At 40.2% G+C, this 26,283-nt stretch overlaps 1 protein-coding gene across 2 annotated transcripts in view; it reads left to right on the top strand.

Moving 5' to 3' along the window:
• Positions 1–26,019, top strand: part of LOC144508540 (dnaJ homolog subfamily C member 5) — a 48,511-nt gene extending 22,492 nt beyond the window's left edge. Inside the window, exons 2-5 of one of the 2 annotated variants that reach the window (XM_078236563.1) lie at positions 12,976–13,088; positions 18,029–18,242; positions 21,618–21,792; positions 24,375–26,019. In XM_078236563.1, coding sequence (XP_078092689.1) covers positions 12,982–13,088; positions 18,029–18,242; positions 21,618–21,792; positions 24,375–24,466 — 588 coding nt within the window. In that variant the 5' untranslated portion in view covers positions 12,976–12,981 and the 3' untranslated portion in view covers positions 24,467–26,019. Of the gene's footprint in view, positions 1–12,972; positions 13,089–18,028; positions 18,243–21,617; positions 21,793–24,374 lie in introns of both variants that reach the window. The other variant, XM_078236562.1, reaches the window with a different exon arrangement.
• Positions 26,020–26,283: the final 264 nt, after the last annotated feature.

Here is a 26,283-nt window from a genome sequence, read left to right as displayed (position 1 = left end):
TCACAAATGATGCTGAACATTATATTGTCATCTCCACTTCTGATCTTATGATGGAGGGAAGATGATTGATGAAACAACTGAAGATGATTGGGCCTAGGACACTACCCTGAGGACCTCCTGCATTGATGCCCTGGAGCTGAGATGATTGGCCTCCAATTTGTTAGGGCTCCATAGTGCCATACTCAGTCAAATGCTGACTTAATGTCAAGGGCAGTCACTCTCGCCTCACCTCTGGCGAGAGGGAAGACAGATTTCAATATCTTCAATAAAAACAGATTTACTTAAGTTTTAAAATAAATTGTATTTATTGTACATAACATTAAATATGTAAAAATATGCAACTAATACTTGCATGAACATTCAAGATGTGTGCATCCACAAAGTTACAAGAAGGGTTGGTTTGTTTAGCTCAGTTGGCTGGACAGCTGGTTAGCGATGCAGAGCAATGCCAACAGCACAAGTTCAATTCCTGTACCGGCTGAGGTTATTCATGAGCCCACCTTCTAGTGGAGGATATGCCCCCTGTCTACATCAATGGGGACGAATGGTCAAAAGCTTCAGGTTTTTAGATGTCCAGATCACCAGCAATCTGTCCTGGTCCCCCCAATGCCAACACTATAGTTAAGAAAGCTCACCAATGCCTCTACTTTCTCAGAAGACTCAGGAAATTTGGTATGTCCACTACGACTCACCAACTTTTACAGGTGCACCATAGAAAGCATTCTTTCTGGTTGTATCTCAGCTTGGTTTGGTTCCTGCTCTATCTATGACGACAAGTAACTACAAACGGTTATGAACGAAACCCAATCCTCACTCAAACCAGCCTCCCACCCATTGACACTGTCTACACATCCTGCTGCCTCGGAAAAGCAGCCAGCATAATTAAGGACTCCACACACCACGGACATGCACTCTTTCACCTTCTTCCGTCGGGAAGAAGATACAAAAGTCTGAGGGCATGTACCAAACGACTCAAGAACAGCTTCTTCCTTGCTGCCATCAGACTTTTGAACCTATCTCGCATTAAGTTGATCTTTCTCTATACCCTAGCTATGAGCTCTCCTTTCCTTCTCCTATAAATGGTATGCTTTGGCTGTATAGCACGCAAGAAACAATACTTTTCACTTTATATCAATACATTTGACCAATAATAAATCAAATCAAAAAACCTTGAATCACCATTCGCCCCCTCCCTGAGGGGGGAGCAGCCTATGATCATCTGGGATTGAGGCAACTTTACCTATATCATGGTAATCTAGATGTGTCGCCATTGTCTGAATCTGTATTCCATGAACTTTTAAACTCAGCAACTTGTGCAGTTGAAGTTTTAACATCAACATCTATGCCCCAACAGATGGTGTTGCAATGGGGTCCCCTTAAGGCCCAGCTCTCTCAAACATCTTTCACTTTCCATGTGAAAAGTGTCTTCCATGGTAGACCTCCTACCCTATGCATATTTCAGTTACGTAGATGATGTGTTTGCTATTTTTGAATTTGCACTGCATGTAATACTTTCCTACTTTAATGGGCTCCATCCTGCTCAAATTCACCTTTGAAATGAAGCAGTCAAATGAGCTACCTTTCCTCAAGATCCTAGTTGAGAAATCTTGTTAAATTCTCAACAACTGACTATCTTCATTGTTCAGTACATACAATGGGATTCCTACAGTTCGACACACTACAAGATTAGCCTTATCGGCAACCTTGTAAATAGGCCCAAGCCATTTGCTCACCATGCTAGCTTGATGCTGAAATATTGTATCAAAGCCATTTTGCAGGATGACAGCTATCCTTGTCAGATAAAAGGAAATGAAACTCGTGAATAGTCCTAAAGCAGCCTCTTGTGTTCTTGAAAAATATCTAATCTCTATCTGATGATGGGTAGGGTGTCTCAAAAATGTCAGCAACAGGTGAAATTAGCTGTTTCATGCTGCTACTATGCAGTAGTAACACAAATAGTGCTCTCCCCTAGCAGGATGCTGTTGTCAAACCAAGGTCTGCCTATCTCACAAATGAGCAATGAATGAGTATATGAATTTCAGTGCCTGTATGATGCCAGGTACATAGGTATATATATCTAAACAACTGATGGATCGTGTCAGATAGCACGGACTTCAGCTGTTCGGAACAGGCAAAACACTGACCGTGCTAAACCAGTCCATGCCTAAAAATTTCAACCCACGATTGAACAGCACTTGCTGAATAATCCCGATTGTGCTAAGAATTATACTGACAACCAATTTAAGCTCATCAGTCGAACTCACAATATGGCTCACTTACACATGCTAGAAGCTAAATATATTCACACACAGGGTCCTGTTCAAAAGGAACATGTTCACACATTGTGCCTTTTTGAACAAAAGTTTTGGACAGCTGTTCCTCATGGCAATGCCTGGACCAATCAGTCCACCTGCCTAGTTTGAATTTAGACAACTTTGTGGTTAAATGTTCCCTTGTGTATTTTCCATGGCAAGACCTTTACCCTCAACCAATCAGCACTCCCTTTCATGCAGTATAAATTATTGTTCTCTTTACAATTGGTATTCTTGTGAATCTGTCCTGATGAGTGGAAGCCAAAAAGCTTCAACAGCATATCTCTTCTGTACAGCAACGCTCAAGTTAGAGTGTTGACAGTGAAGACCCGGGAAAATGGGCTAATCTGTCTGCATAGTGCTGGATTTGAACCCAAATCTCCAAGGTGAAAATACATTGTGCGCTCTCATCCATTTCCTTTTTTATTGTATTCATTTTTGGTGAAAAATTTGTTTGAAGGTGGTTCGCTGTCAGCCTTGCTGATTTCCGCTAATTATCTGGGTGGGTCTTTGCCAGTTATATTCTGTGCCTTCAGATAATGGGAGACTATGACAAATGTTGTGGTGGTTACCAAAAGCATATTAAAACATTCAATCAAATAATTGGATGTTATAGATTATACCCCAGGGGTTTGGTCGTTGGAAGGATAGCATCCATTTCCCTTGTGTTGCTGCCTTCCAAGGTTACATATCTTTGGTAGTTGAATTGGAAAATGCAATTTCATTTAATGTTAGCTTAAAAAGCCAGTAGCTACTTTAAATGCTGGATTAGGATATAGGATTTTCAGCCTTGATGATAGAGGTGTGCTAAGTTTTTTTTTCAGCTATGTATTTTTTAATTTGTTTGGAAATACATCTCTGAAATTGGCTGCAAGATATTTTTGCTTCTCTGTGGAATTAGTATAATTAGCTAAGTAGGATGATGCATTAGATTGCTTCATTAATAAATGAGGTGAATTTCTTTTTCTTTTATGGGATGTGGATATGGTTGCCAAGACCAGCATTTATTGCCTGTCCCTAATTGCTCTTGAATGCAGTGGTAAGCTACTGCCCTGAATCACTGCAGTTCATCTGGTGCAGATACGCACAGTGGTGCTAGGAAAGGAGTTCCAGGATTTTGACCCAGCGACAGTGAAGCAACGGTGACATAGTTCCTTCCTGGTGTGTGACTTGGAGGGAAATTTGCAGATGGTAGTATTCCCATGCACCTGTGTGGTGGAGATCGTGGTTTTGGAAGGTGCTGATGAAAGAGCCTTTATTGAGTTGCCGCAATCCATTTTGGATACAGTGCACATTGCTACCACAAGCACCAACGGTGGACGAAACTGCTGAATGGGGCTCTGATTAAACAAGTTGATTTTCCCTGGATGGTGTCGATCATCTTGCGTGTTGTTGGAACTACCCTCATCGAGGCAAGTGGAGAATATTTCATTGCACTCCTGACTTGTTGATGGTGGAGAAGATTTGGGGAGTTGGGAAGTATATTACTCGCCGCAGAATTCTTAGCCTCTGACCTGCTCTTGTAGCAGGTCTTTGCCTGGCATTTCTGTGACACAAATGTTGTTTGCCACTTATCAACGCAAGCCTGAATCTTGTGCAAATCTTGCTGCTTGTGGAAATGGACTTCAGTATCTAAAGTTATGAATGGTACTGAATATTGTGCAATCATCGGCAAACTTCTGCAGTTCTGATATTATGATAGAGGAGGTTGCTGAGGATGATTGGATCTCGGATACAATTTCCTGAGGAACTCCTGCAGTGTTGCCCTGGGAATGAGATGATGGGGGTGGGAGTTTGAAAATTCCAGTCAGTCACTCTCAGCATGCTTCTTGAGTTCAGCTTTGACCATGTTTGGCCCATGACTGTAATAAGGTCAGGAGCTGAGTGATTCTGGTGGAACGTAAACTGAGCATCGGTGAGCAGGTTATTTTTTTAAAGTTTAATTATTAGTGTCACAAGTAGGCTTACATTAACACTGCAATAAAGTTATTGTGAAAATCCCCTAGTCGCCACACTCCGGCGCCAGGCATCCGGGTACACCTAAGGGGCATTCAGCATGGCCAATGCATTTAATCTGCACGTCTTTCAGACTGGGAGGAAACTGGAGCACCCAGAAGAAACCCACGCAGACACTGGGAGAATGTGCAAACTCTGCACAGATGGTGACCCAAGCCATGAATCAAACCAGAGTCCTTGGCACTGTGAGGCAGCAGTGGTAACCATTGTGGCACCATATTGTTGTGCAAGTGCAGTTGTTGACAACATCTTATGTCACTTTTTACTGATCAAGAGTAGACTAATGAGACGGTAATTGGCCAGGTTGAATTTGTCTACTTTTTGTGTAAAGGACATATCTGGGCAATTTTTAACTTTGTCAGACGGATGCCAGTGTTGTGACTTTACTGCAACAGCTTTGTTAGGGACAAGGCTGGTTTTGGAGCACAAGTCTTCAGTACTATTCCTGGGATGCTGTTAAGGCCCATAACTTTGCAGTATCCTGTACCTTTGCCGTTTCTTGACATCACATGGAGTGAATCAAATTGGCTGGCTGAAGACTGGCATCTGTGATGCTCGGAAGAAGGCTGAGATGGATCATCCATTCAGCACTTCTGGCTGAAGATAGTGGCAAACACTTCAGCCTTGTGTTTTGCGCTGATGTGTTGGGCTCCCCTACCATTGAACTTGGAGATATTTGTGGGGCTTTCTCTGATTAGTTGTCCACCAACCTTCACGACTGGGTGTGGCAGAACTGTATAGTTTTGATCTGATCTGTTGGTTGTGGGATCACTTAGTTCTGTCCATCACATGATGTTTCTGCTGTTTGGCATACAAGTAGCATTGTGTTCTAGCTTTATCAGGTTGGCACCTTATTTTTAGGTATGCCAGGTGCTACTCCTGTCATACTCCTCTTCACCCTTCATTGCACCAAGGTTGATTCATTGGCTTGATGATACTGGTAGGGAGGGATATGGTGGGCCATGCGGTTGCAGACTCTGGTTGAGTACAACGCTGCTGCTGATGGCCCTCAGCACCTTGTGGATGTCTGGTTTTGAGCTGCTAGTTCTGTTCTGAATCTATCCCATTTAGCACACTGATAGTATCACAGTATCACAGAACACTCTGGAGGGTAACCTCAATGTGAAGATGAGACTACTTGTATTTCTGACACATCTAGAAGGTATTTTGCTTCGTTAGTTCTTTCACTACCTTCTGCAAGCCCAGACTAGCAGAAATGTCCTTCAAGGCTTGACCAGCATGGTCAACGATGCTTCTACCAAGCCACCCTTCATGATGATCTTTGAAGTTCCTCAGTCACTTCTTCCTCAGTGGTGCTGAACATGGAGGAGTACTGATCCTGCCACTGAAGGAGGTGGTAGCTAGTAATCAGAGGGAGATTTCCTTACCCATGTTTGACTTGATGCCATGGGACTTCATTTTGTTCAGAGTTAATGTTAAAGATTCTCAGGGCAACTTCTTCCGACTGTATACCATATGCTGCCATTTCTGCTGAGTTGGTCCTGCCCATCGGGCAGGTCATACCTAGGGATGGTAGTACCTTGGACATTGACTGCCAGGCTTTTGCTTGACGAGTCTATGGAGCAGTTCTCCTAACTTTGGCACAAGCTTCCAGATGTTAATAAAGAAGATTTTGCAGGGTCAACACAGCAGAGTGTCGTTATCATTGGCAGTGCCTAGGTCGCTGCCAAGTAGTTGGTGCCTTTTTGACTTTTCTGAAGCGGTCGTCACGAGTGATTGCAGACCGGCTGGGTGTGAGACAGTGGTACAAGACTTATGAACATGACCCCTATGACAACAGATCACTGGGTAGGTAGTTATCTAGAAGCAACGGCAGCAGTGGTAGTTTGGTACAACTCAGTAGCTTGCTAGGCCATATCAGAGGGCAATTAAGAGTCAATAAATTGCTGTGGGTATGGAGTCACATGTTGGCCAAACCAGTTCTCCTTCCCTAAAGGACATTCCTGAATCAGAAGGATTTTTACAACATAGTTTTGTGGCGCCATTACTGAGATCAACTTTCAATACCAAATTTTTATTAATTAATTGAATTTAAATTCCACCAGCTGCATTGATGGGATTTGAGCCCACGTGCCCTGACATTAGGCCAAGCCTCTGGTCCAGTGACTTTACCACCATTGTCTCCTTCACTCCTCATTAACGATTTTTATTTTTTTCGTAGCATTATTGTGAAGACCAAGCTGAATTTCTTTGTAAAGCACTAGGCAGACTGTTTTAAAGAAACAGTTGCAAGTGACATTGGTTACAGGTGGTCAGTATTTTCTGCTTTACTCCCCACCTTATGTCATGGATGTGTAATTTAGCCTGCGAGCATTGATGGCCCATGTCAAAGGGTGAGTAAATGACTATCCTGGGCCTTTCATTTAATGAGGGAGACAACTCTGTTTTGAGAAAATTTTACTCGACTGAGTTGGATGGCTTTTGTGAGTCTTGGGAAATTACTGGGCTGGACCTTCTTTTGCAGTGTTGTAGTGTTGAGTTGACTGGTAGTTTTAGTCCAGATATGTGAGTGAAACCTATTTTGGTTTCAGTGGAGAAGCCAAAAGTCTTTGACATGAATGTACTTGTACGGTGCACCTTCATTTCAGTATTAAGCCTTACTGCATATTGTGGTGGATTCTCCTGTCCTTTCGACAGATGAGTGTTCAGCAAAAAAAAACAGTCTAATTTAATCTATACAAATTAACAACATTGTTTCCAGTCTGCATGATGGATAACTTTCAAATTCTGGCCTTTGTTCTGTCATTTACTGAATTTCGAGAGTCTTACTGGCAGCCAGCAATATGGACAGTGCATTCTCTGGAAGTAGTGACTTGCAGATAAATCCATTGGAAGACTATGATGACCAGTACGTAAATCAATAGCATACTCGTATGGGAAAACTATAGTGTAACAGGTTATTTTAAAAAATCTGCCCTCTTTGATTATTTAATGTGAGCACATTGCCAGTAATAAATAAAATGATGCAATTCGCAGATGAATTTGGCAGCACACTCGAATGTGCTTTATAATCCTGACTATGCAGTCACAAGCCACATAACCTCCTTTATTAAAGAATAGCAGATGGAATAGGTGGAATAAATTTTGAACATTTAACCACCGCAGACATCACTTATGAATTCAAAATCTGGCCATCTTCATAAGGTGATTTCAAACATTTAATAAAGAAATAGGGATTCTTTTAAAATCGGAGTTACTCCCAGCTGTATTCCTAATAATGTCCAAATCTAGTTCTATGGATGTCTTAATAGATGGTAATAGTAATTTTTCCAAAAATTCCGTTGCAAGTGAATAAGGCAGTTAAGAACTGTCATTAATCTTCCCTAAAAGTCCTTTGCTTGTGTTAAGAGAGGCCCTGGTGTATGATATGGACGAGGTTTGTCTAACGTCTGTTAGAACCAGAGTTGTTAAGCCACTGCTGCCCGTGTATATGGTTTGAAGGCTTTGGGGTTAAAAAATGGCTATCTATGAAACTGTGGCCCTTTTGTTAATTCTAAGTGTAATGTCTTGGATATATATGAATTCTTCATATTTATTCATGTTGGTTCCCTTGTGAAGGAACTACAAGAGGGAAAAGCATTCTTGACCTTATCCTCAGCAATCAGCCTGTTGCAGATTTATCTATCCATGACAGTATCAATAAGTGTGACCACTGCACAGTCTTTGTGGAGATGCATTCCAGCCTTCACATTGAAGATACCCTCCATTGTGTTGTATTGCATTACCGTTATGCTAAATGGGATAAATTTCAAACCGATCTAGTAACTCAAGACTGGGCAACCAGGACGTACTTGGGCCATCCACAGCAGCAGAATTTTACTCGACCACAATCTGTAACCTCATGGCCCAGTCTACCATTACGACCAAGCCAGAGACTCAGCGGAGGGCGATGCAGGAGGGCATGCTAAGAGCAGCACCAGACATAATTAAAAAATGAAGTGTCAACCTGGTGTACCTGTAATGCAGGAGTAGTTGCATGCCAAATAGCATAAGCAGCAAGTAATAGAGATAGGTATTCCACAATCATTGAATCAGATCTAAGCTCTCTCAGTCCTGCCACATCCAGTGAATGGTGGTGGGCAATTAAACAACTCGCTGGCGGCATTGACTCCACAAATATTCCCATCCTCAATAATGGCAGAGCCCAGCACATTAAGGCAAAAAATAAGACTGAAACATTTGCAGCAATCTTCAACCAGAAGTGCTGAGTGGATTATCCATCTCTGCCTCCTTGGGAGGTCCCTAGCATCACCAATGTGTTCAGCCAATTCGATTCACTCCATTTGACATCAATAAATGGCTGAAGACACTGGATGATGCAAGTCTTCACTTCCTGACAATATTCTGGCAATAATACTGAAGACTTGTGCTCCAAACTTTGCCACAGCCATAGCCAAGTTGATCCAGTAAAGCTACCAGGCTAGTGTGAAAATTGCCCAGCTATGTCCTATGCACAAAAGGCAAGAAAAATCCAATCTGACTAATTACCACCCCATCAGCCTACTTGCGATCATTAGTAAAGTGATGGAAGGGATCACCTACAATGCTATCGAGTGGCACTTGCTTACAAATAACCTGCTCACTGATGCTCAATTTGGATTCTGCCAGGGTAACGCAGCTCCTGATCTCATTGCATTCATGGTTCAAACATCAGTAAAAGAGCTGAACTCCAGAGGTGAGAGTTTCTGCCCTTGGTATCAAGGCAGTATTTGACTGAATGTGGCATCGAGGAGTCCTAGCAAAACCAGATTCAATAGCAATCGGGGGAAAAGCTCTCTGCTAATTGGAGTCATACCTGGCAAAAAGAAAGATGATTGTGGTTGTTGGTGGTCAATCATCTCAGTTCCAGGACATCCCTCGGGTAGTGTCCGAGGCACAATGAACTTCAGCTGCTTCATCAATGACCTTCCTTCCTTCCATCATAAGATCAGAAGTGATGTTCGCAGATTGCACAATATTGAACACCATTCGTGCCTCCTCAGATATTCTGAAGCAGTCCATGTCCAAATGAAACAAGCTTAGACTGATCAGTGACAAGTAATATTCACACCACAAGTACTGGCAATGACCTTCTCAAACAAGGGGGAATCTAACCATTACCCCTTCGACATTCAGTAGCATTACCATCACTGAATCCCCCACTATCAACATCCTGGGGGCTACCATTGACTAGAAGCTGAACTGGGACAGTTATATAAAAACTGTGGCTACAAGAAGAAGGTTGGAACCTAGGAATCCTGCAGCAAGTAACTCGCCTCCTGGCTCACTAAAGCCTGTCCACCATCTACAAGTCAGGAGGAGTGTGATGGAATACAATCCATTTGCCTGGATGCATGCTTCTCCAACAACACTGAGAAAGCTTGACACCATCCGGGACAACGCAGCCCATTTGATTGGCAGCTAATCCACAAACATTCACTCCCTCCACTACCGATGCACAGTGTCTGCAGTGTGCATCATCAATAAGATGCACTATCGTAACTCAACAAACCTCCTCAGTCAGCAGCTTCCAAACCTAGCACCGCTACCATAGAATCCCTACAGCACAGAAAATGTCCATTCGGCCCATCGAGTCTGTACCGACTCTGAGCATCCTACCTAAACCAATTTTTAAAAAATGATGCTGATGTGATCGTGACTGAGAAGAGAGATCTGGAAGGAGAAACTCTAACCTAGTGTAGAAGTTCAAATGTCTAAATACTAGCTGTAAATAAAGAGGCATGGTTTTGAGAAAATACAGCCTTGAGCAGCATACTTTAGGAGAATAGGTTATCCCCATAATCTTCACCTAAACCCTGACCTCACAACACAACCCTGTATTGATTTTTGTGCTGCTGCAGCCAATAAAGGGTCATTGTGACAGGAGTGGTATCGTGGTGGTGTTATCCTCAACTTACTAATATAATGTGTAAATAGGATGGAGTGAAATCTACCTCTTGTATAAAACATTGGTTTACAAATGGGCATGGGAGGTCTTTATCTTAGTTTTTGCTCAGCTTCTTGTGCAAATGTAGCAAAATTTCAATATCTTTGAGCTTTATTATAAGTTGGGATATATTTCAAAAATGTGTAATTCAGTTACACTAACAGCCATGTACAGTAGAATATCCAATAAAGAGCAAAAATGGCTATGCATGGCCAAACTGAATAATTAGTACATTTTCTGTAATATACTGTTGTACATGAAAATATTTAGTTTCAATTAACACCTGTATCCAACACACCTTAAAACATCCAATGCTGTGCATTTCACCGTAATCGCAAAAGATGAGAATATGCACCACAGTAATGGAGGTTTTGAGCTTACAATTGGCATCCCTTTTGGGTAGTATAGGATGCAGGATATCCACCTAGCAGAGGCTGAACCACCAAATCTGACACTTCATCTTACTCCCCCCGGAACCATACCTCTTCTACTGTGTCATTGTGTCCAGGGCAATGACTGATCCTGTATCTCTGGAGATTTTCCCTCCACTGCCTCCAACCTCAAAGTTCCCAAAATCCATAAGCAAGCCTGACCTATTGTTTCAGCCTTTCTGCCGCACTGAACTTATTTCTTCCTCTGACTCAGTTTTTTCTCCCTTAGTCCAGTCTCACTCTACCTTCATTCATGGCTCTTATGCTATACATCACTTCCAACATTGTAAAGTTTCCTGGCTGTAGCCACTTCCTCTTCATTTATGGGCATCCAATCCTTCTACATCTCCATCCTCTTTCCTCTTCTATCTGGCTGAGCTTGTTCTCTGAGCAGCTTTCTTCAATTCGACTTATTTCCTCCAACTAGGTGTTGTTGCTATGGGTACCCACATAGGTCCCCATTCTGCCTACCTCTTTCTGGGATATGTGGAACTTTTATTATTGTGGTTACACTCCAGCTCTGTCCTTAAAATCTTTTTCCAATAAATTAACTATATTAGTGTCATCTCTTTCTCTTACCATGAACTGGACTTTTGTTCCAATTCCCAGCCACCCCTCATGCTCACCGGGTCCATCTCTAACTCACCCATCCCCTTCTTTGATTTCTCTGTCTCCACTTGTGTAGATAGGCCACCAGCTAATTTTCACTATAAACTCAGATACCTTGCCTGCACTTCCTCACACCCTGTTTCCTATTAGGACTGCATTCCAATTTTCCAGTTTCTGCCACCTCCATTATATCTGTTCTAATGATGCAACCTTCCACACCAGTGATTCCAACAAGTCTTCCTTTTTCCTCAACTGAAAATTCCTCTGTGTGGTTAACTGGGCCCTCCAACTTGTCCAGTCCATTTTGCTTATATCTATTCACCCATTCCCTTCCCTCCCAAAACCATAATCGAGTCTTCCTTATCCTCACGAGCCCCCATATTCAACTGATTATCCACCTCTGTTTCTGCCAGCTCCAGTGTTTTGCAACCACCAAACACTCTTCTCTCATTCTCCTCTTTCAATATTCCATAGGGACTATTCCCTGCACAACCCCCTAGTCCACTCCCCATCACTATTAACACCAACTTCCTTCCCCACAGAACCTTTCCATGCATGTATAGGAGATGCAACACTTGCCCTTTCTACTCCTTCTCACTGTCCAGAACTGCGATCACTCCTGAGTTGAACAACAATTTACCCATAATTCTTCCAAGTTAGTATAGTGTATTCGCTGCTCACATTGTGGTCTCCTCTACACTGGGGAGACTAAACACAGAACTGGGTGACCATTTTGTGGCGTACACCTGTACAGTCCACATCACCCCGAGCACACGGTTGCTTGTCATTTTTAATTCTCCACCAGCTTCAATGTTGGTCTTTCTGTCCATTGTCTTCTGTGTTCCATTGAAACTCAACACAAGCTCATGGATCTTATCTTTCGTTTTATCACTCTACAGTCTTCTGGAGTTGACGTTTAGTTCAACAACTTTATATCATAACTTCTACCTCCATTTTCTTTTTTTTTCCCCCCCCCGTATCGTTTTCTGTTTTGCTGGGTTGATCTTCAACTTGTTTCTTTATATATCCTTTCATGTTGTATTCAGATGCTTTTTGTACAGCATTTTATACCTCATTTGGACTTTGTTTTGTTTCTTTATTAAATCCATTACCACATGCTCTGACGAAGTGTCATACAGACTTGAAACATTAGCTCTGTTCTCGCTCCACATATTCTGTCAAACCTACTGCGATTTTCCAGCACATGTTCCATCACCACACTCTGGCTGTAACATCATGAAATATTTTGTTATTTAATCTTCCCTAACCTTCACCCTATTACACATCTTCTCCTTCCTGCCCCTTTCACTACCTCAAAAGCACTTGTATCTTCCTTCACTTCTGAGAAAAGATCTCCTAGCTGAAACACTCACTCTGTTTTTCTGCACAGATGCTGCCTGACCTACTGAGTTTTTTTCTAGCATTTTATTTTCAGCATTTTTGCTACTACAGTTTTTAATCAGTCGGTGCACATATAATAAACTGGACCAAATAGGTCAATTTTCTTCTTTTATCCTGTAATTCATATTATTTCTAAAATACTAACAATGTTAAACTGTAATACACTTTGCCTGCTGTGTATAAAACTAATTTGAACTAGTTATTCATTTATTGAGAAATAGCCTCTTGATACCTTAATTATTTTTTTCTCTTCTAGTAGTGCGAAATGGCTGACCAAAGGCAGCGCTCATTGTCCACCTCAGGGGAAACACTATATGTTGTTCTGGGACTTGACAAAAATGCTACACCAGAGGACATTAAGAAATCATACAGGTAAGTAGCTCAATAATGGAATAAAAATGAAGATCTTGAACCGACATAACTAACTAAATCTGAAGTTGCATCTGTATTGACCATAACGCATCTTTCAGAACGCTACTGTGGGCGACACACTGGCAAAGTGGTTAGCCCTGCTGCCTCACAGCCAGAGTCAGATTCAATTCCAGCCTTGGGTCACTGTCTGTGTGGAGTTTGCGCGTTCTCCCCCTGCGCGTGTTTCCCCCGGGTGCACCAGTTTCCTCCCACACTCCAAGGAGTGCAGATTAGGTTGACTGGCCTTTGGCACTATCGAGATTCTATGATTCTATGTCAGATTATTGTACTTAAAGAGCAAAAATAAATGTGTTAATCATAAATCCAAAATGTAATCAAGTTGTTTGATTCAGTTGGTGAAGATCAATGAGAAATCAAATTGCACCTTTTTCTTGTTTGTAAGGCTACCAAACTTAGTTGTACAAATGAGCAGCTTTACTTATCTTTTAAGGATGTTTAAGGGCACATGTATTTGAGGTAAATAGCAAGATCCCATTAAATAATTTTAGACTCATCTTTCAAAATCATAGCAGAGACAAAACCAGCTTGCAATTGCCATTCTCCATTTTTACTCCCCCTCTCTTTGTGGAGTCCTCCTCCTTCTCTCTCTCTCTCTCTCTCTCTCTCTCTCTCTCTCTTTCCCCCCCCCCACCCACCCACCCCTTATCCCCCACCCACCCACCCACCCACCCCTTATCCCCCACCCACCCACCCCTTATTACCTTGAGCTGAGTGGCTTGCTAAGCCATTTTGGAGGGTAGGAAAGAGTCAACTACATTGTTGTGGATCTAGATTTACATGTAGGCTAGGCTGGATAAGAGTGAACCAAGTGTATTATCTTGGTCACCATTACAAAGACTAGTTTTATATTCCAGGTTTATCAATTGAATTAAACTTTACCAGCCTCTATGGTAAAATTTGAGCCCATGCCCCCAGGGCATTGGCCTGGGCATCTAGATTACTAGTAGGGAATTAGTAATAGGTAGCATGCCATGGTCACAGTGGTTAAAAAAAAAAACCTTAAGTCCCAGTGGCAATTTTTTGTGGACTCGACAGAAGCCCCAGTGCTAGATTGCACACCCAAAGAAAGATCACTAGAACGAAGTGCAACAAGGCAGCCAGCACCTTTAGAACCATCTTGCAGTACTTCATGAGGAATGGGTTCAGGGTTAGGGACAGGTGACAATTTCATTCCTAACTTCAGAAATGTCCTATGAGTCTCCTACCTTAACCAAACAAAGATGTGATCATCTTCCGTTAGGTTGGGGGTAATATATAGCATGGATTGATTAATGGGCAGAAAACATTTTAGAACTAAATAGGACATATTTGAATTGTCAGGATCTAACTAATGGATTACTGTAAGGATGGGTACTTGGATATCAGCTATTTATAATCTATATTAATGACTTAGATCAGGGGATGAGTGCAACTTATTGACGTTTGCTGATAATACAAAGTTTGTTGGGAAAGTAAGCAATAAGAAGGATGCAAAGAGGCTGTGGAGGGATAGAAACAGGATAGGTGAGTGGGCAGGAGCAGGACAGGTGGAATACAACGTGCTGAAGTATGAAGTCCAACATGCGTAATTCTGATTGTATAACACTTGCTGAACAATCCCGTCTGCTAAGAATTACACTAATAACCAATGTAAGATTTAGTTGGGCTCACAATGTGGCTGATTTACGATTGCTAGAAGCTACATAAATTCACACACAAGGTCCTGTCCTCTAAAAGAAAGAACACATCCAGGCATTACGTGTTTTTGAATTAAACAAAGTTTTGGGGGTAATATTCCCCGGTGTGCGCTCCATGGCAATGCCTTGAACAACCAGAATCCACTTGCCAATCATTCATTAGCCTTTTTCTCATGCAATATAAATTGTTGTTCCATTTGAAATTTGGTATTCTTGCATCTGACTCGAATGCAAGATGAAAACCTTCAACAACATGTCTTTTTTAAGTATTGCTGGAAAAAAAAAGTGTAATATTTTTTAATGGTGAGCGACTAGAGACTTTGCATTCTGAAGGACCTTGATATCCATGTACACAATAATCACAAAATTAATGTGCAGATGCAGCAAGCAATTGGGTAGGCACATGGCATGTTAGCTTTGGTTACAAAGGGATTGGTGTATGAGAGTAAAGAACTTAACAGTATTGTGGAGGATATTGGAAGGCCAGACATGGAGCACTGTATGTAGCTTTGATCTCCTTATCCAAGGAAGCATGTAATTGCCTAGACGTAATGCAGTGACTGATTCCTGGGCTGAGGACATTGTCCCAAAAAGAGAGATTGGATAGATCGGACCTATATTCTCTGGAGGTTAGGAAAATTAGGTGATCTAATTAAAATATATCAAGCAGAGTGTGCTCAAGGGGCCAAGTGGTCTACAGCTGGTCCTAATTCCTATGTTTGTAATTTTTAAGGAGTTTGACAAGGTATAATGAGGAAATGTTTCCCCTGGCTGGGAATCCAGAACACGAGGTCGTAGTCTCAGAATAAGGGGTTGGCCAATTAGGATGGAGATGAGAAATGTTATCACTCCAAGGGTTGTGAATTATTGGAATTCTCTACTCTAGAAGTGTGTATGCTCAGTCATTAATTACATTTAAGATGGAGATCAGTATATTTGTGGGTTCTATGTACAGGGAGGTGGAGTTGAGGTAGATTAGTTATGATATTAAATTGTGCAGCAGGTTCTACTCCAGCCTTTTATTTCTTATGTTATGGTGATTTTTTAAAAATTGTGTATGATGGAATATTTTAAAGTGGTACTGTAACTATTAAACAGGACACCAGAGGGTGCAATTTGTTCACAAGAAGATACTCAAGTTGCCAGAAATATACAGTAAATTCAACTATGTATTTTCAAACTGTTTTCATTAAAATCTACCATCGGTTACATAGAAAATAGGAGGAAGAGAGGTCATTCGGCCCTTTGTGTCTGCTCCACCATTGCTATGATCATGGTTGATTGTCAAATTTCATATTCTGATCCCGCCTTCATCTTGTATCCCTTGATCCCTTTAACCCCAAGAGCTATATATAATTCATTCTTGAAATCACGCAATGTTTTGGCCTCAACTACTTTCTGTGGTAGTGAATTCCAGAGTCACCACTCTCTCGAGGTGAAGACATTTCTCCTCACCTCAGTCCTAATAGGTTTACCCCTTATCCTCAAACTATGAGCCCTAGTTCTGGACTCGCCCACCATTGGGAACATTCTTTCTGAATCTACCCTGTCTAACCCTGTTCGAATTTTATAAGTTTCTATGAGACCCCCTCTCACTTTTCTAAACTCCAATGCACATAATCCTAACTGATTTCGTGTCTCATATGACAGTCCTGCCATCCCAGGAATCATAATTCCATAAAAGTTGTTGTGGTGGTGGCAATTGCTGTTGACCCCTTCGCCTTTGGCCCACCATTAAAGGCTCCATAATCATAGAAACCCTACAGTGCAGAAGGAGGCCATTCGGCCCATCGAGTCTGCACCGACCACAATCCCACCCAGGCCCTACCCCCACATATTTACCCACTAACCCCTCTAACCTACGCATCTCAGGACTCTAAGGGGCAATTTTTAACCTGGCCAATCAACCTAACCCGCACATCTTTGGTCTGTGGGTGGAAACCGGAGCACCCGGAGGAAACCCACGCAGACACGAGGAGAATGTGCAAACTCCACACAGACAGTGACCCGAGCTGGGAATCGAACCCGGGACCCTGGAGCTGTGAAGCAGCAGGGCTAACCACTGTGCTACCGTGCCGCCCATAATGAAATGTCCCAAGAAGCTCCATTGGAGCACAATAAAAATGGGTGGCATAGTTGCACAGTGGTTACCACTGTTGCCTCACAGAACCAGGGACCGGGTTCAATTCCTGGCTTGGGTCACTGTCTGTGGAATCTGCACGTTCTCCCCATGTCTGTGTGGGTTTCCTCCCACAGTCCGAAAGCGATGCTGGTTGAATGCATTGGCCATGCTAAATTCTCCCTCAGTATATCTGAACAGGTGCCAGAGTATGGCAACTAGGGGATTTTCACAGTATCTTCATTGCGGTGTTAATGAAAGCCTACTTATGACAAATAAACTTTAAAACTTCTAAACACATAAGGAGATATTAGGCCAGATGACCAAAAGCTTAACTACAAAGGGATAGGCTTTAAGGAGTGACTAAAGGAAAGTAAAAAAGTTGTTGTTCCAGAGCTTGGGGCCAAGGCAAATCAAGCCACTGCCCACCAATGGTGGAGCAATGAAAAAAAAGGGATGCTCAGAGCCCAGAATTAGAAGACCAGAGGTATCTCTGAGGACTGTGGAATTGGAGATTAGAGAAGGGGGGGTTATGGCTATGAAGATGCTTTCAACTATCTTGAATCCTATGCTCTGCACTTTTTCCTTCCTAAACCTCTCCTTAAAATGCCCCTCTTTGATCAGCCTTTTGGCATCTTTTAACATTTCTTTGTTTTGGTTTACTGTCCATTTTTTAAAAACTTGTCTGTGTTCCACAGAGATGCATATTTTCACAATATAGGCACCATATGAATGCAAAATCTTTTGTTTCTTTTCATTGTCTGTGGCACGGGACCCTGATCATATCCATGTACATGACATACTACAGGGAAAATATTGATGCGCTGTGTTGGAAAGTAAATAGTCTTAACAAGTACTTTGCCAAAAAGTATCTACAGTGTGATGGAAAACTGGGTAGCATACTGAAGTTAACAGTTCCAAAAATAATTTTTAACATTAAGCATCAATCTGTTCTGTAACTTGACCTGAAAATTCTAAGTTTATTGTAGCTCGGCAGGTACAACTTTCAAAATGTTCCAATCTTTAGTGTTCACAAAAGCGAATACACTCTTCTAACTGTTTGTGTATGTTGCTTTTTTATGCAGAAAGCTAGCACTGAAATACCACCCCGACAAGAATCCAGATAATCCTGAAGCTTCAGAGAAATTTAAAGAGATAAACAATGCTCATGCAATTCTGACTGATGCAACAAAACGGAATATCTATGATAAGTATGGCTCATTGGGTCTCTACGTGGCAGAACAGTTTGGTGAGGAGAACGTAAATACATACTTCGTCCTATCTAGCTGGTGGGCAAAGGTGAGAATTTCTGATTGTACTGAAATATTCAGCTAAAATATTAATCACTTAGGGACATGAATTGAGATTTTTTGTCAGCGCTGAAAAGACGGTGATCACTCCTGACCTCAAAGAAAAGCTGCTTACAAAGATATAGTGGACTCTGGAGTGTCCACTTCCCCTAACTGGATACGACTTTAAATTTGGCAGAATTGGTGCATAGTGCATTTAGGCTAATGAGCAGTCAGATTGAAGAATTCTCACAGACTACATTGCACCAAGTTGCAAAGACATTATGATCCATATTTCAATACTTTTACAGAAAGCAAAATTGTGATTGGGACAGACATACATGAGATCAAGATAGAAACTGAAATATCATAAACTTTAAGAAAATAAAGTGAAAATTAATTATTTTGAGGGAATAATTGAATTGTTAAATGTTCTTCTGATGGGAATTAGACTCCAACTTGGTCAATATTAATTTTTCAGGGCCAGAGAGGTGATTAAAAATTCTGATGCAACACATTCAATTTGACTTTGCGTTCTTTCTCTTTAGAGCAAAGATAATGTGTAAAAAGTTGAAGTTCAGAACAGTTTTACATTCTATGTTGCTTACATCTGTAAAGGGAGCAGTGATACATCCTGTGAGAAGTGGGGTAATCACTGATGGCAACTTCCGGGTTTCCACATTTAACTACGCATGTGCCAGAAGTTTTACCTGAAATGATAGTAACGTTGGCCATTTCACTATCTTAAAAATGGTAAATTCCAGGCCATGGAATTTTCCATTTTCATATCGTCATCAGAACGATTGACTGATGACTATATTATTGAAAGAAATTAGGCACTCTGGAATAGGGTATTGTGCCTATCTCGGCTGACACCAGTTTGGGGTGCTGTCCTTTGGATGAGATATTAAACCAAGGCCTTTTCTACCTTTGGGTGAATGTAAAAGACACTTTATCAAAAAACAGGGGAGTACTCATGGCCAATATTTATCCTCAACAAACACCAAAAAACAGATTACCTGACAATTATCAGTGTTTGTCAGGTACTATATAAATGAAGCAGCTTTCCTTTCTTTTCTCTCTCCACCCCCTCCCTTTAATAGTCTCACTGTAGTTCCCCTAAGCAATAGTTGCATCACCTTTGAATTAAAACTGCAGAACCAAGTCCTTGCTCTTTAGAGTTTCCGTGCCCTCTGCGCAATTCTCATTTGTCAGTGTCCTCTCTGCTTTACTTCTCTCCAACACACACACTTGTTGTAAACTCTGATTCCAAAGTAAATTAACTTAGTTATTGAGCTGCGCAAGTAAGAGAAACAAGGAGAGGTCAGGTTTTGGTAGGATAACATCAGTAAATAACCTGGTTGTATTTTTAGCTACAATCTGTGAAAACAACAATGAATCTTGACCTTTTTTACCACTAGTCTTTTCAGTTCAATTTTTTTATTCTGTTATCAACCAAATAATGCTGTTCACATGTTCCAATCGGTATTATGCCACATTAATAAAGGAACTTGGAAATCAAAGACAATGGTCACCTTCTAAATTAGAGCCAGGCAACTGATTTTAAACCTTTCCTGCTTTAGCATTAAGTTGATTCAGAATGCATATTATTCCTACATATTCCTTGTCCGTCCTGCCCATATGTTGCAGTGTAACAGGGCAATGGAAATTGTCAATGAAGTGGTTTACAGTTTAAAGCGCAAATTTATAATGTGGAAATGTTTTTCCTTTTCCTATCCCGTACAGCTCCTAACCCAGTTTTTATCGTCCAGTATACAATTAGTAAAGTTAGTCATAACTGTTGGACAAAAATCCTGAGTTAATTCCTGAGAAAATACAAATTTTCAGGCAACGATAATTTTTTTTTTGCTGGCATCCACCAATTGTTGATTTTAAAATATCCAAACGGAATGGCTGTCCTTAATTTCCAAATGCTTGGAATTCCCATTCTTTCATAAGGACTCAACCTTGAGATAGTATACAAAGTACACGTTTCAATCTTTCATCTGCTTTCTGGGCATGGGTTTTTGAATTTATCTATGTTTTTAAAAAAAATTCTGCATTAATTTTTTATTATTTGTCTGCTTCAAATTCTTCTCCCGAAGAAGACATTGACACCCTGCTGGAATCCAGTTATGCAGATGCATGTAGCCTTCTGCTCTTTCATTGAAATGCTAATTCTAACTAGAGTTTTGACAACATACTTAATTAAGGGAGTTCCCAAAGCCAGCACCTCCACTGGTACACTTTCTTGCAAGGGTCATATATGGAGGTTAACAACATGTCCTTTGCTGGTTTGTTTTGTTCCTTCCAGTGTCACTAAGGTTAGTTGTAGTGCCCTTGCTGCCACCAAAGTTGAGAGGAGCTGACAGCACAAACCAAACTTCTGTTTTATGTAACTCAGTTACATACAGCCTTTACTAATTGAAGCATTAATGCAACAGGATTTTATGTTTTTGAAGTAAATTTTAAAGGTTAGTAATATTGAGCATTAACGCTGTAGTTAAGCAGACTATTTCACCTCTGTTAGAATCTCTACTGCAATTAAGAACACTAAGAACTTGAATAAAATTTGCTTTAATAGTTGTGTTCGGGTTAATAGCCAAGACTTTGGGTAGAAATTAATATTTAGATAAATAACACATTTTTGTAAAAGTTGGATCTTAATTTATATTGCTTTCCAACTATACAGAAGCCCCTGACTGAAATATGCAAATCCTATTAATGTCAATCAGTCTCTTTACCTCCTCCACTTCAGTGGCATTATCCATATTAGTCAATTGCTTGATCAAGAAAGTTCATGATTAATTGTGCAGCGTTTTATCTTCATGTTTTCTTTATATTTTCTAAATTTCCAGTCTCCTCATATTCAGTGAGAGAAATATTAGCAGTTAAATAGAACATTCTGAAGCACATCGTTCAATTATCTATTCTTTTCTCTCCTCCTCCACCACACCACCTTTCCCTATAAATTAAAGAAATGCCAATATAGGATCTCCGGCATTGAATTGTAATTGCCTGACAGTTTCTGAATTTGGGGATGATTTAGATTTGAAGAATGTTGTTGACTTTTAAAAAATGCACACTTTTTTGCAGAATTGTCTAGAAATTTGTACTACCAGGTCATTCAGGCAGTGATAAATTTCTTTTTAAAGCCTTGTAAAAGTGGGCTTTTATCTCCGCTCTTGAGCTGTCTGGTTGGTTCCACAATGTATTGCTTTAAGAAACAATCTCTAATACATTCAATGAACTCTCCCTTGAGGCTCCCCTTGTCAATTTGATTAATCCAATCTATGTGCATATTAAAATCATCCATGATTGTTGCTGTACCTTGCTTACAATCCCCATAGTATCACTTGTTAATGACCTTTCTTTGTAACTGCAGGCTCTGTTCGTTTTCTGCGGAGTGATTACAGGCTGTTACTTCTGCTGCTGCCTCTGCTGCTGTTGTAATTGCTGCTGTGGGAAGTGTAAACCGAAGCCTCCTGAGGGTGAAGAGCACGATTATTATGTCTCTCCAGAAGATCTGGAGGCACAGCTACAGTCAGACTTAGAAAGAGGTAAGTAGTGTGAGTTAGATGCTTGATGTCAGTCTTGCCGATATTAAAAACATTAAGCAGTATTTTTAAAAGTGCCACAAGTACTACATCTGTCAAAGCATTTAACTAGTTCCGTGAATAATTGGAAAGGTAAATGGCATTGTAGCTAACTGATATTTTGCTTTGGATAATAAACAGACCCTGAATAGAAAATATACATTATTTTAAATAAATATATATCTTTATAAGCACCTTATGTTTATCCCAGTTATGAATTCTACAATTGCCTTGGTAGGATCTGGGAGTGCACTTTTTTCAAATTGTGTGAATTCATTATTTGCAAGGGGTCTTTTGGTAAAGTGGTAGCATCCCTACTCTGGGCCAGAAGCTCTGGTTCAAGTTCCACTTCAGGACTTCAAAGCACTGCAGTACTTTGCCAAGCATAATCATGGACCAATCCATTGGCAATCCATGATTGGCAGTGCCTTCTGAGGGCATGATGCCTTGAGGAGGAAGAAGAATGCATTCTTTAGATGAACATTGCCAATATCTTCACATAGCCGACAACACTACCTCAGGTACTACTGAAATGATCAGAGAAAAGGTTTTGTTGCAACAATTCCTTGAAACAAATTTTAACTACGGCAATATGCATTTACACAGCACCTTTAGTGTAGAAAAACATAATGGAAATAGGAAACTGAGTAATGAGTTTTCTATCTTGGCCACATTTTCCCACAGCCAACATAATTAAAATTAAATACTGTGTGCAAAATGGCTGCTAAATTCACCTCGTTAGCAACAGTGTATGCACTTCATAGTAATTGCATGAAGTACCTTGCAATGTCCTGAGAAATCAGGGAAAGAAAAAAGTGATCTGCACCAATTCCATCTATCAGTAAGTCGAGGAACATTGTGAATGATGACCCATGGTGACCATCGTAGCCTGGAAGCTGCATAATGATGCTCAAGCCATGCTTTGAAGGAGAGTCATGCGGACTTGAAACATTAACTCTGTTTTTCTCTCTCCACAGAAGCTGTCAGACCTGCTGAGTTTTTCTAGGGTTTTCTGTCTTTGGTTTCATATTTGGTCTGCCCTGACCTGTAAAAAAAAGTCACAACCTGGGAATGTGAAAAAAGTAGTGTCAACCAGCGCAAAGAAGGCAGATCAGCTTGTTATTTAATAAATTGGTCATAAATTTGGGGAAAGATCCAGGAGTACAATCTTTGCTAAAAGATGGTGTGAAAATTTTAAATATTAAAAAGCTGATTTCACTGATGCAAACTGCTGATACTATGGTGGCTTAATCGACTTTAGAGTTGATTTATGGTTGGCATAAATACATGTCCAGAAATCAATCTCTCAACGTCTTTAATATTGGAATTTAATTATTAGTGCCCAAATACCATACCAGTATCCTGTCAATTTTTCAACAATAAACTGTAACTTGTAAACGATGGAACTTAGGACTTGGCGCCTTTTTGCAGTTGTACTTGTCTAATCTGATCATTCCTTTCTTTTAGATTTTAGGAATAGTTGGGGAAGAACAGAAATATGTTGTTGATAACTCCATTTAAAAACAAATCAAATGCCTCAACTAAAATTGCAGTCATTCATGCATAGAACATGGAAACTATTCCATTGTTTGCAGTGTGTACCCCCCCCCCCCCCCCCCCCCCAAAGAACTAATCTCTCAAATGTTGGCTAGTATTTTGAAATGGGCAGGCAGACTGAGAACAATTGGATGAGTGCATGTCACAGTATTTTCGCAGCTGCTGTCTCTTGAGCAGTCATTCATGAACATTTGAGTCTGGTAGTTAGTGTCATTCCGCATCTGTTACCTGTATCAAACATATTTGCAGTGAAGTCTAATGTATACACTGGTCATTTATACATCTGGACATGAAAAGGCATTCAGGATCTTGATGAATAGTGAATGGAAAGCCATAATTATGTACCTGTTTTGAAAATTCATCTTTACAGATAAATTTTATAATGTGGATCTAATTGCAGGTGCGCATTGAAATATCAGGAAGAATTCTTTTGATAAATCCGTATCCATGATGGCACTTTCTTTCCATACAACCAAAAAACAGATCGTATTAAACTGTCAAAATATGATTTCTGCAGATAGTATTTTTTTGTGAATTATAATTTAAATGTCTGTCCTTAAATTTAAAAAAATGAGGAACTATAGAGCAGCAGCAATCGTTTGGTGTTAAATGACCTGGCTCAGTGTCAAAGCCAGGAAAGACTCAAAATATTGGCATATCATTCAGGGAAGTGGGTACATTTGTGATTTCCATGTAGCTTATGCATTGCCTTTTGTTATGATCCTCGTGGAGATCAACAAACCAAAAGATGACCCTGTTCTTTTTTTTAAATTTTATTCTTTTGTTTCAAATACATTTAAATAAGCTGTTTAAATTGAAAACCTGGGTCCCTAAATTAAACTACATTTCAGTGAGTGACACTTGTACATATCCCTACAGAAAATGACATTATTTTGGTTGAGGATGCATAAAAGATGGAGAAATAATGCTGCCTTTGAAATTAGTTTAAAAATGACATGTTTCTCGAACATTCTGTTTTTTTTATACAGAGGGAGATGGAGCAATTGTGGTGCAGCCCACGTCGGCCACAGAAACAACCCAGCTGACTAGTGACAGTCACCCCAGCTATCACACTGAATGATTTCATTAAACCAAGTTTGCTCTTGTAATTAAAAATTATATTTAAAATTCATTTCAACACTGGGATAGTTAAAGCTATAGATAGGGAAAGAATTTTCACAAGATTGTCTGCCAAGATGAGAGCAGCCACCAACATTGAAGAGACCACCTTCCCTTTATCTTGCCTTTGCCATTGTATGTTACCTTTATAACAAAATACTGTAGCAAGCAGTATTTTAAGACATTTTAACACTTTATTTGAGTTGCATATTGTAAGGTGCGTATGGGCTGATATCTCAATGTTGACTTACAGTAGAACCAGTGCACATAAGCAACCAAAATAGATACAGCTAGAAATCCACTGACACTAACACTGTCCCTTCCTTCCATTAGGTTTTGTAGATTATTGCCAATCATGAGTTTTTATAATGCTTTTTATTTTTGGGGGTGTGGGTAAATATGGCCAATAATTGTCTTTGCCATTATGACACATTTTGTGCTTAAGATTCAAGGAGTTTTGTTATCTAGCTATCATTTATTTGCAACAGGAATTGGTATGCCATCTATCTGTCTAAAGAATTATTTTTTTTGAAATTTCTAAAGTATCAGCTGCAGCTTGAATTTTGAGGCTCAAAATAATGCTGACGTCCAGAGTTAGTATAATCGTGTGGTATTTTTCAATTGTGTATAACTGGCAGTTTCATGTCATACTTCATTCAGTAGCTTTGCTGGAAAGTATGGACTCGTTCAGTAGCTCTGCTACAAAAAACCCTACACACGAGAATGAGAACTGTTTTTGAAAGGAAACTTTTTAATATTTCTACTGCACTCCTGAAAAAATATCAGGCTGCATCAGTGAGCCAGTGTAACCAATTGTGTGCACACGAGTAGAGCAGATTTGGGTCAAAGTTTAAGAATAAATTGTTTACATTTTTAAAAATTTTAAGTCATTAGTATTTCTGGAAAATGATTCCTACATGCACTTTTTTCTCTGTGGATTCCTTGTTTCATTGAAGAAGATAATAGAATGCTAAACAACAGCACACAAGAACTACATTTGCACATCTGACATGCTTAGAATTCCTGATGTATAGTATTACAGCACATTCTGTCTCGAAGCTAAATTATTTGATCTAATTTCCTGCTCTGGATGATTATTTAGAAAAATGTCCCCTTTTTTCGTTTTGACTTTTGGAATATGTTAGTTTGAAAACTAAACTTGAAATATACATTTCCAGTTTAATTGTGGTATGATTTGATGGTCATATATATTTAAAGGATGACCTTTGGCAACAAGTAAAATTATTTCTCTACTAATTTATCACTTTTAGTTTATAAAAGTGTAAAGACTTCTGATTTCGGTCTGAAGTATTTGTGAGCCTTCCCTTATGAAGTTCAAGATTTTTAAAAATAGTCAATTTATTGTGTATTTTAACAGCAGATAATGTATGATAACAGCTGCAGCAAATTGCTGGGCAGAGTCCAGAACTAACCCACATTTTATTGAACATTAATACTATTTTCTCCAAGAATTGTTGAGACTTTTCATTAAATGTTTAAAAATGCTATCCACTCATTTCCCAAACCTCGATTTGAATTTTGTCCAGGCTGTTGAGGAGAAAACTTGTCATTGCCCACTGGCTATACAAGCCCCAAGTGAAGTGAATCTGGGTGTCTCAGCCCAGTTCTGAGAAGCCTGGTCTCACAAAACTGCCTGGAATTCAATGCCAGTATGCGCTGAATTGGCAGTGTCATTTGGATCACAGTATAGCTGATGTTGGAAATGAATAATTGTCAAATTAACGCTGAAAATGATGCTCTTGTGAAGAGGCTGAGACT

The sequence above is a fragment of the Mustelus asterias genome, chromosome 20 (genome assembly GCF_964213995.1).
Source record: "Mustelus asterias chromosome 20, sMusAst1.hap1.1, whole genome shotgun sequence".
Classification (NCBI taxonomy): domain Eukaryota; kingdom Metazoa; phylum Chordata; class Chondrichthyes; order Carcharhiniformes; family Triakidae; genus Mustelus; species Mustelus asterias.
Note: the sequence above shows the minus strand (reverse complement) of the source record. Positions and strands in the feature narration are given on the sequence as shown.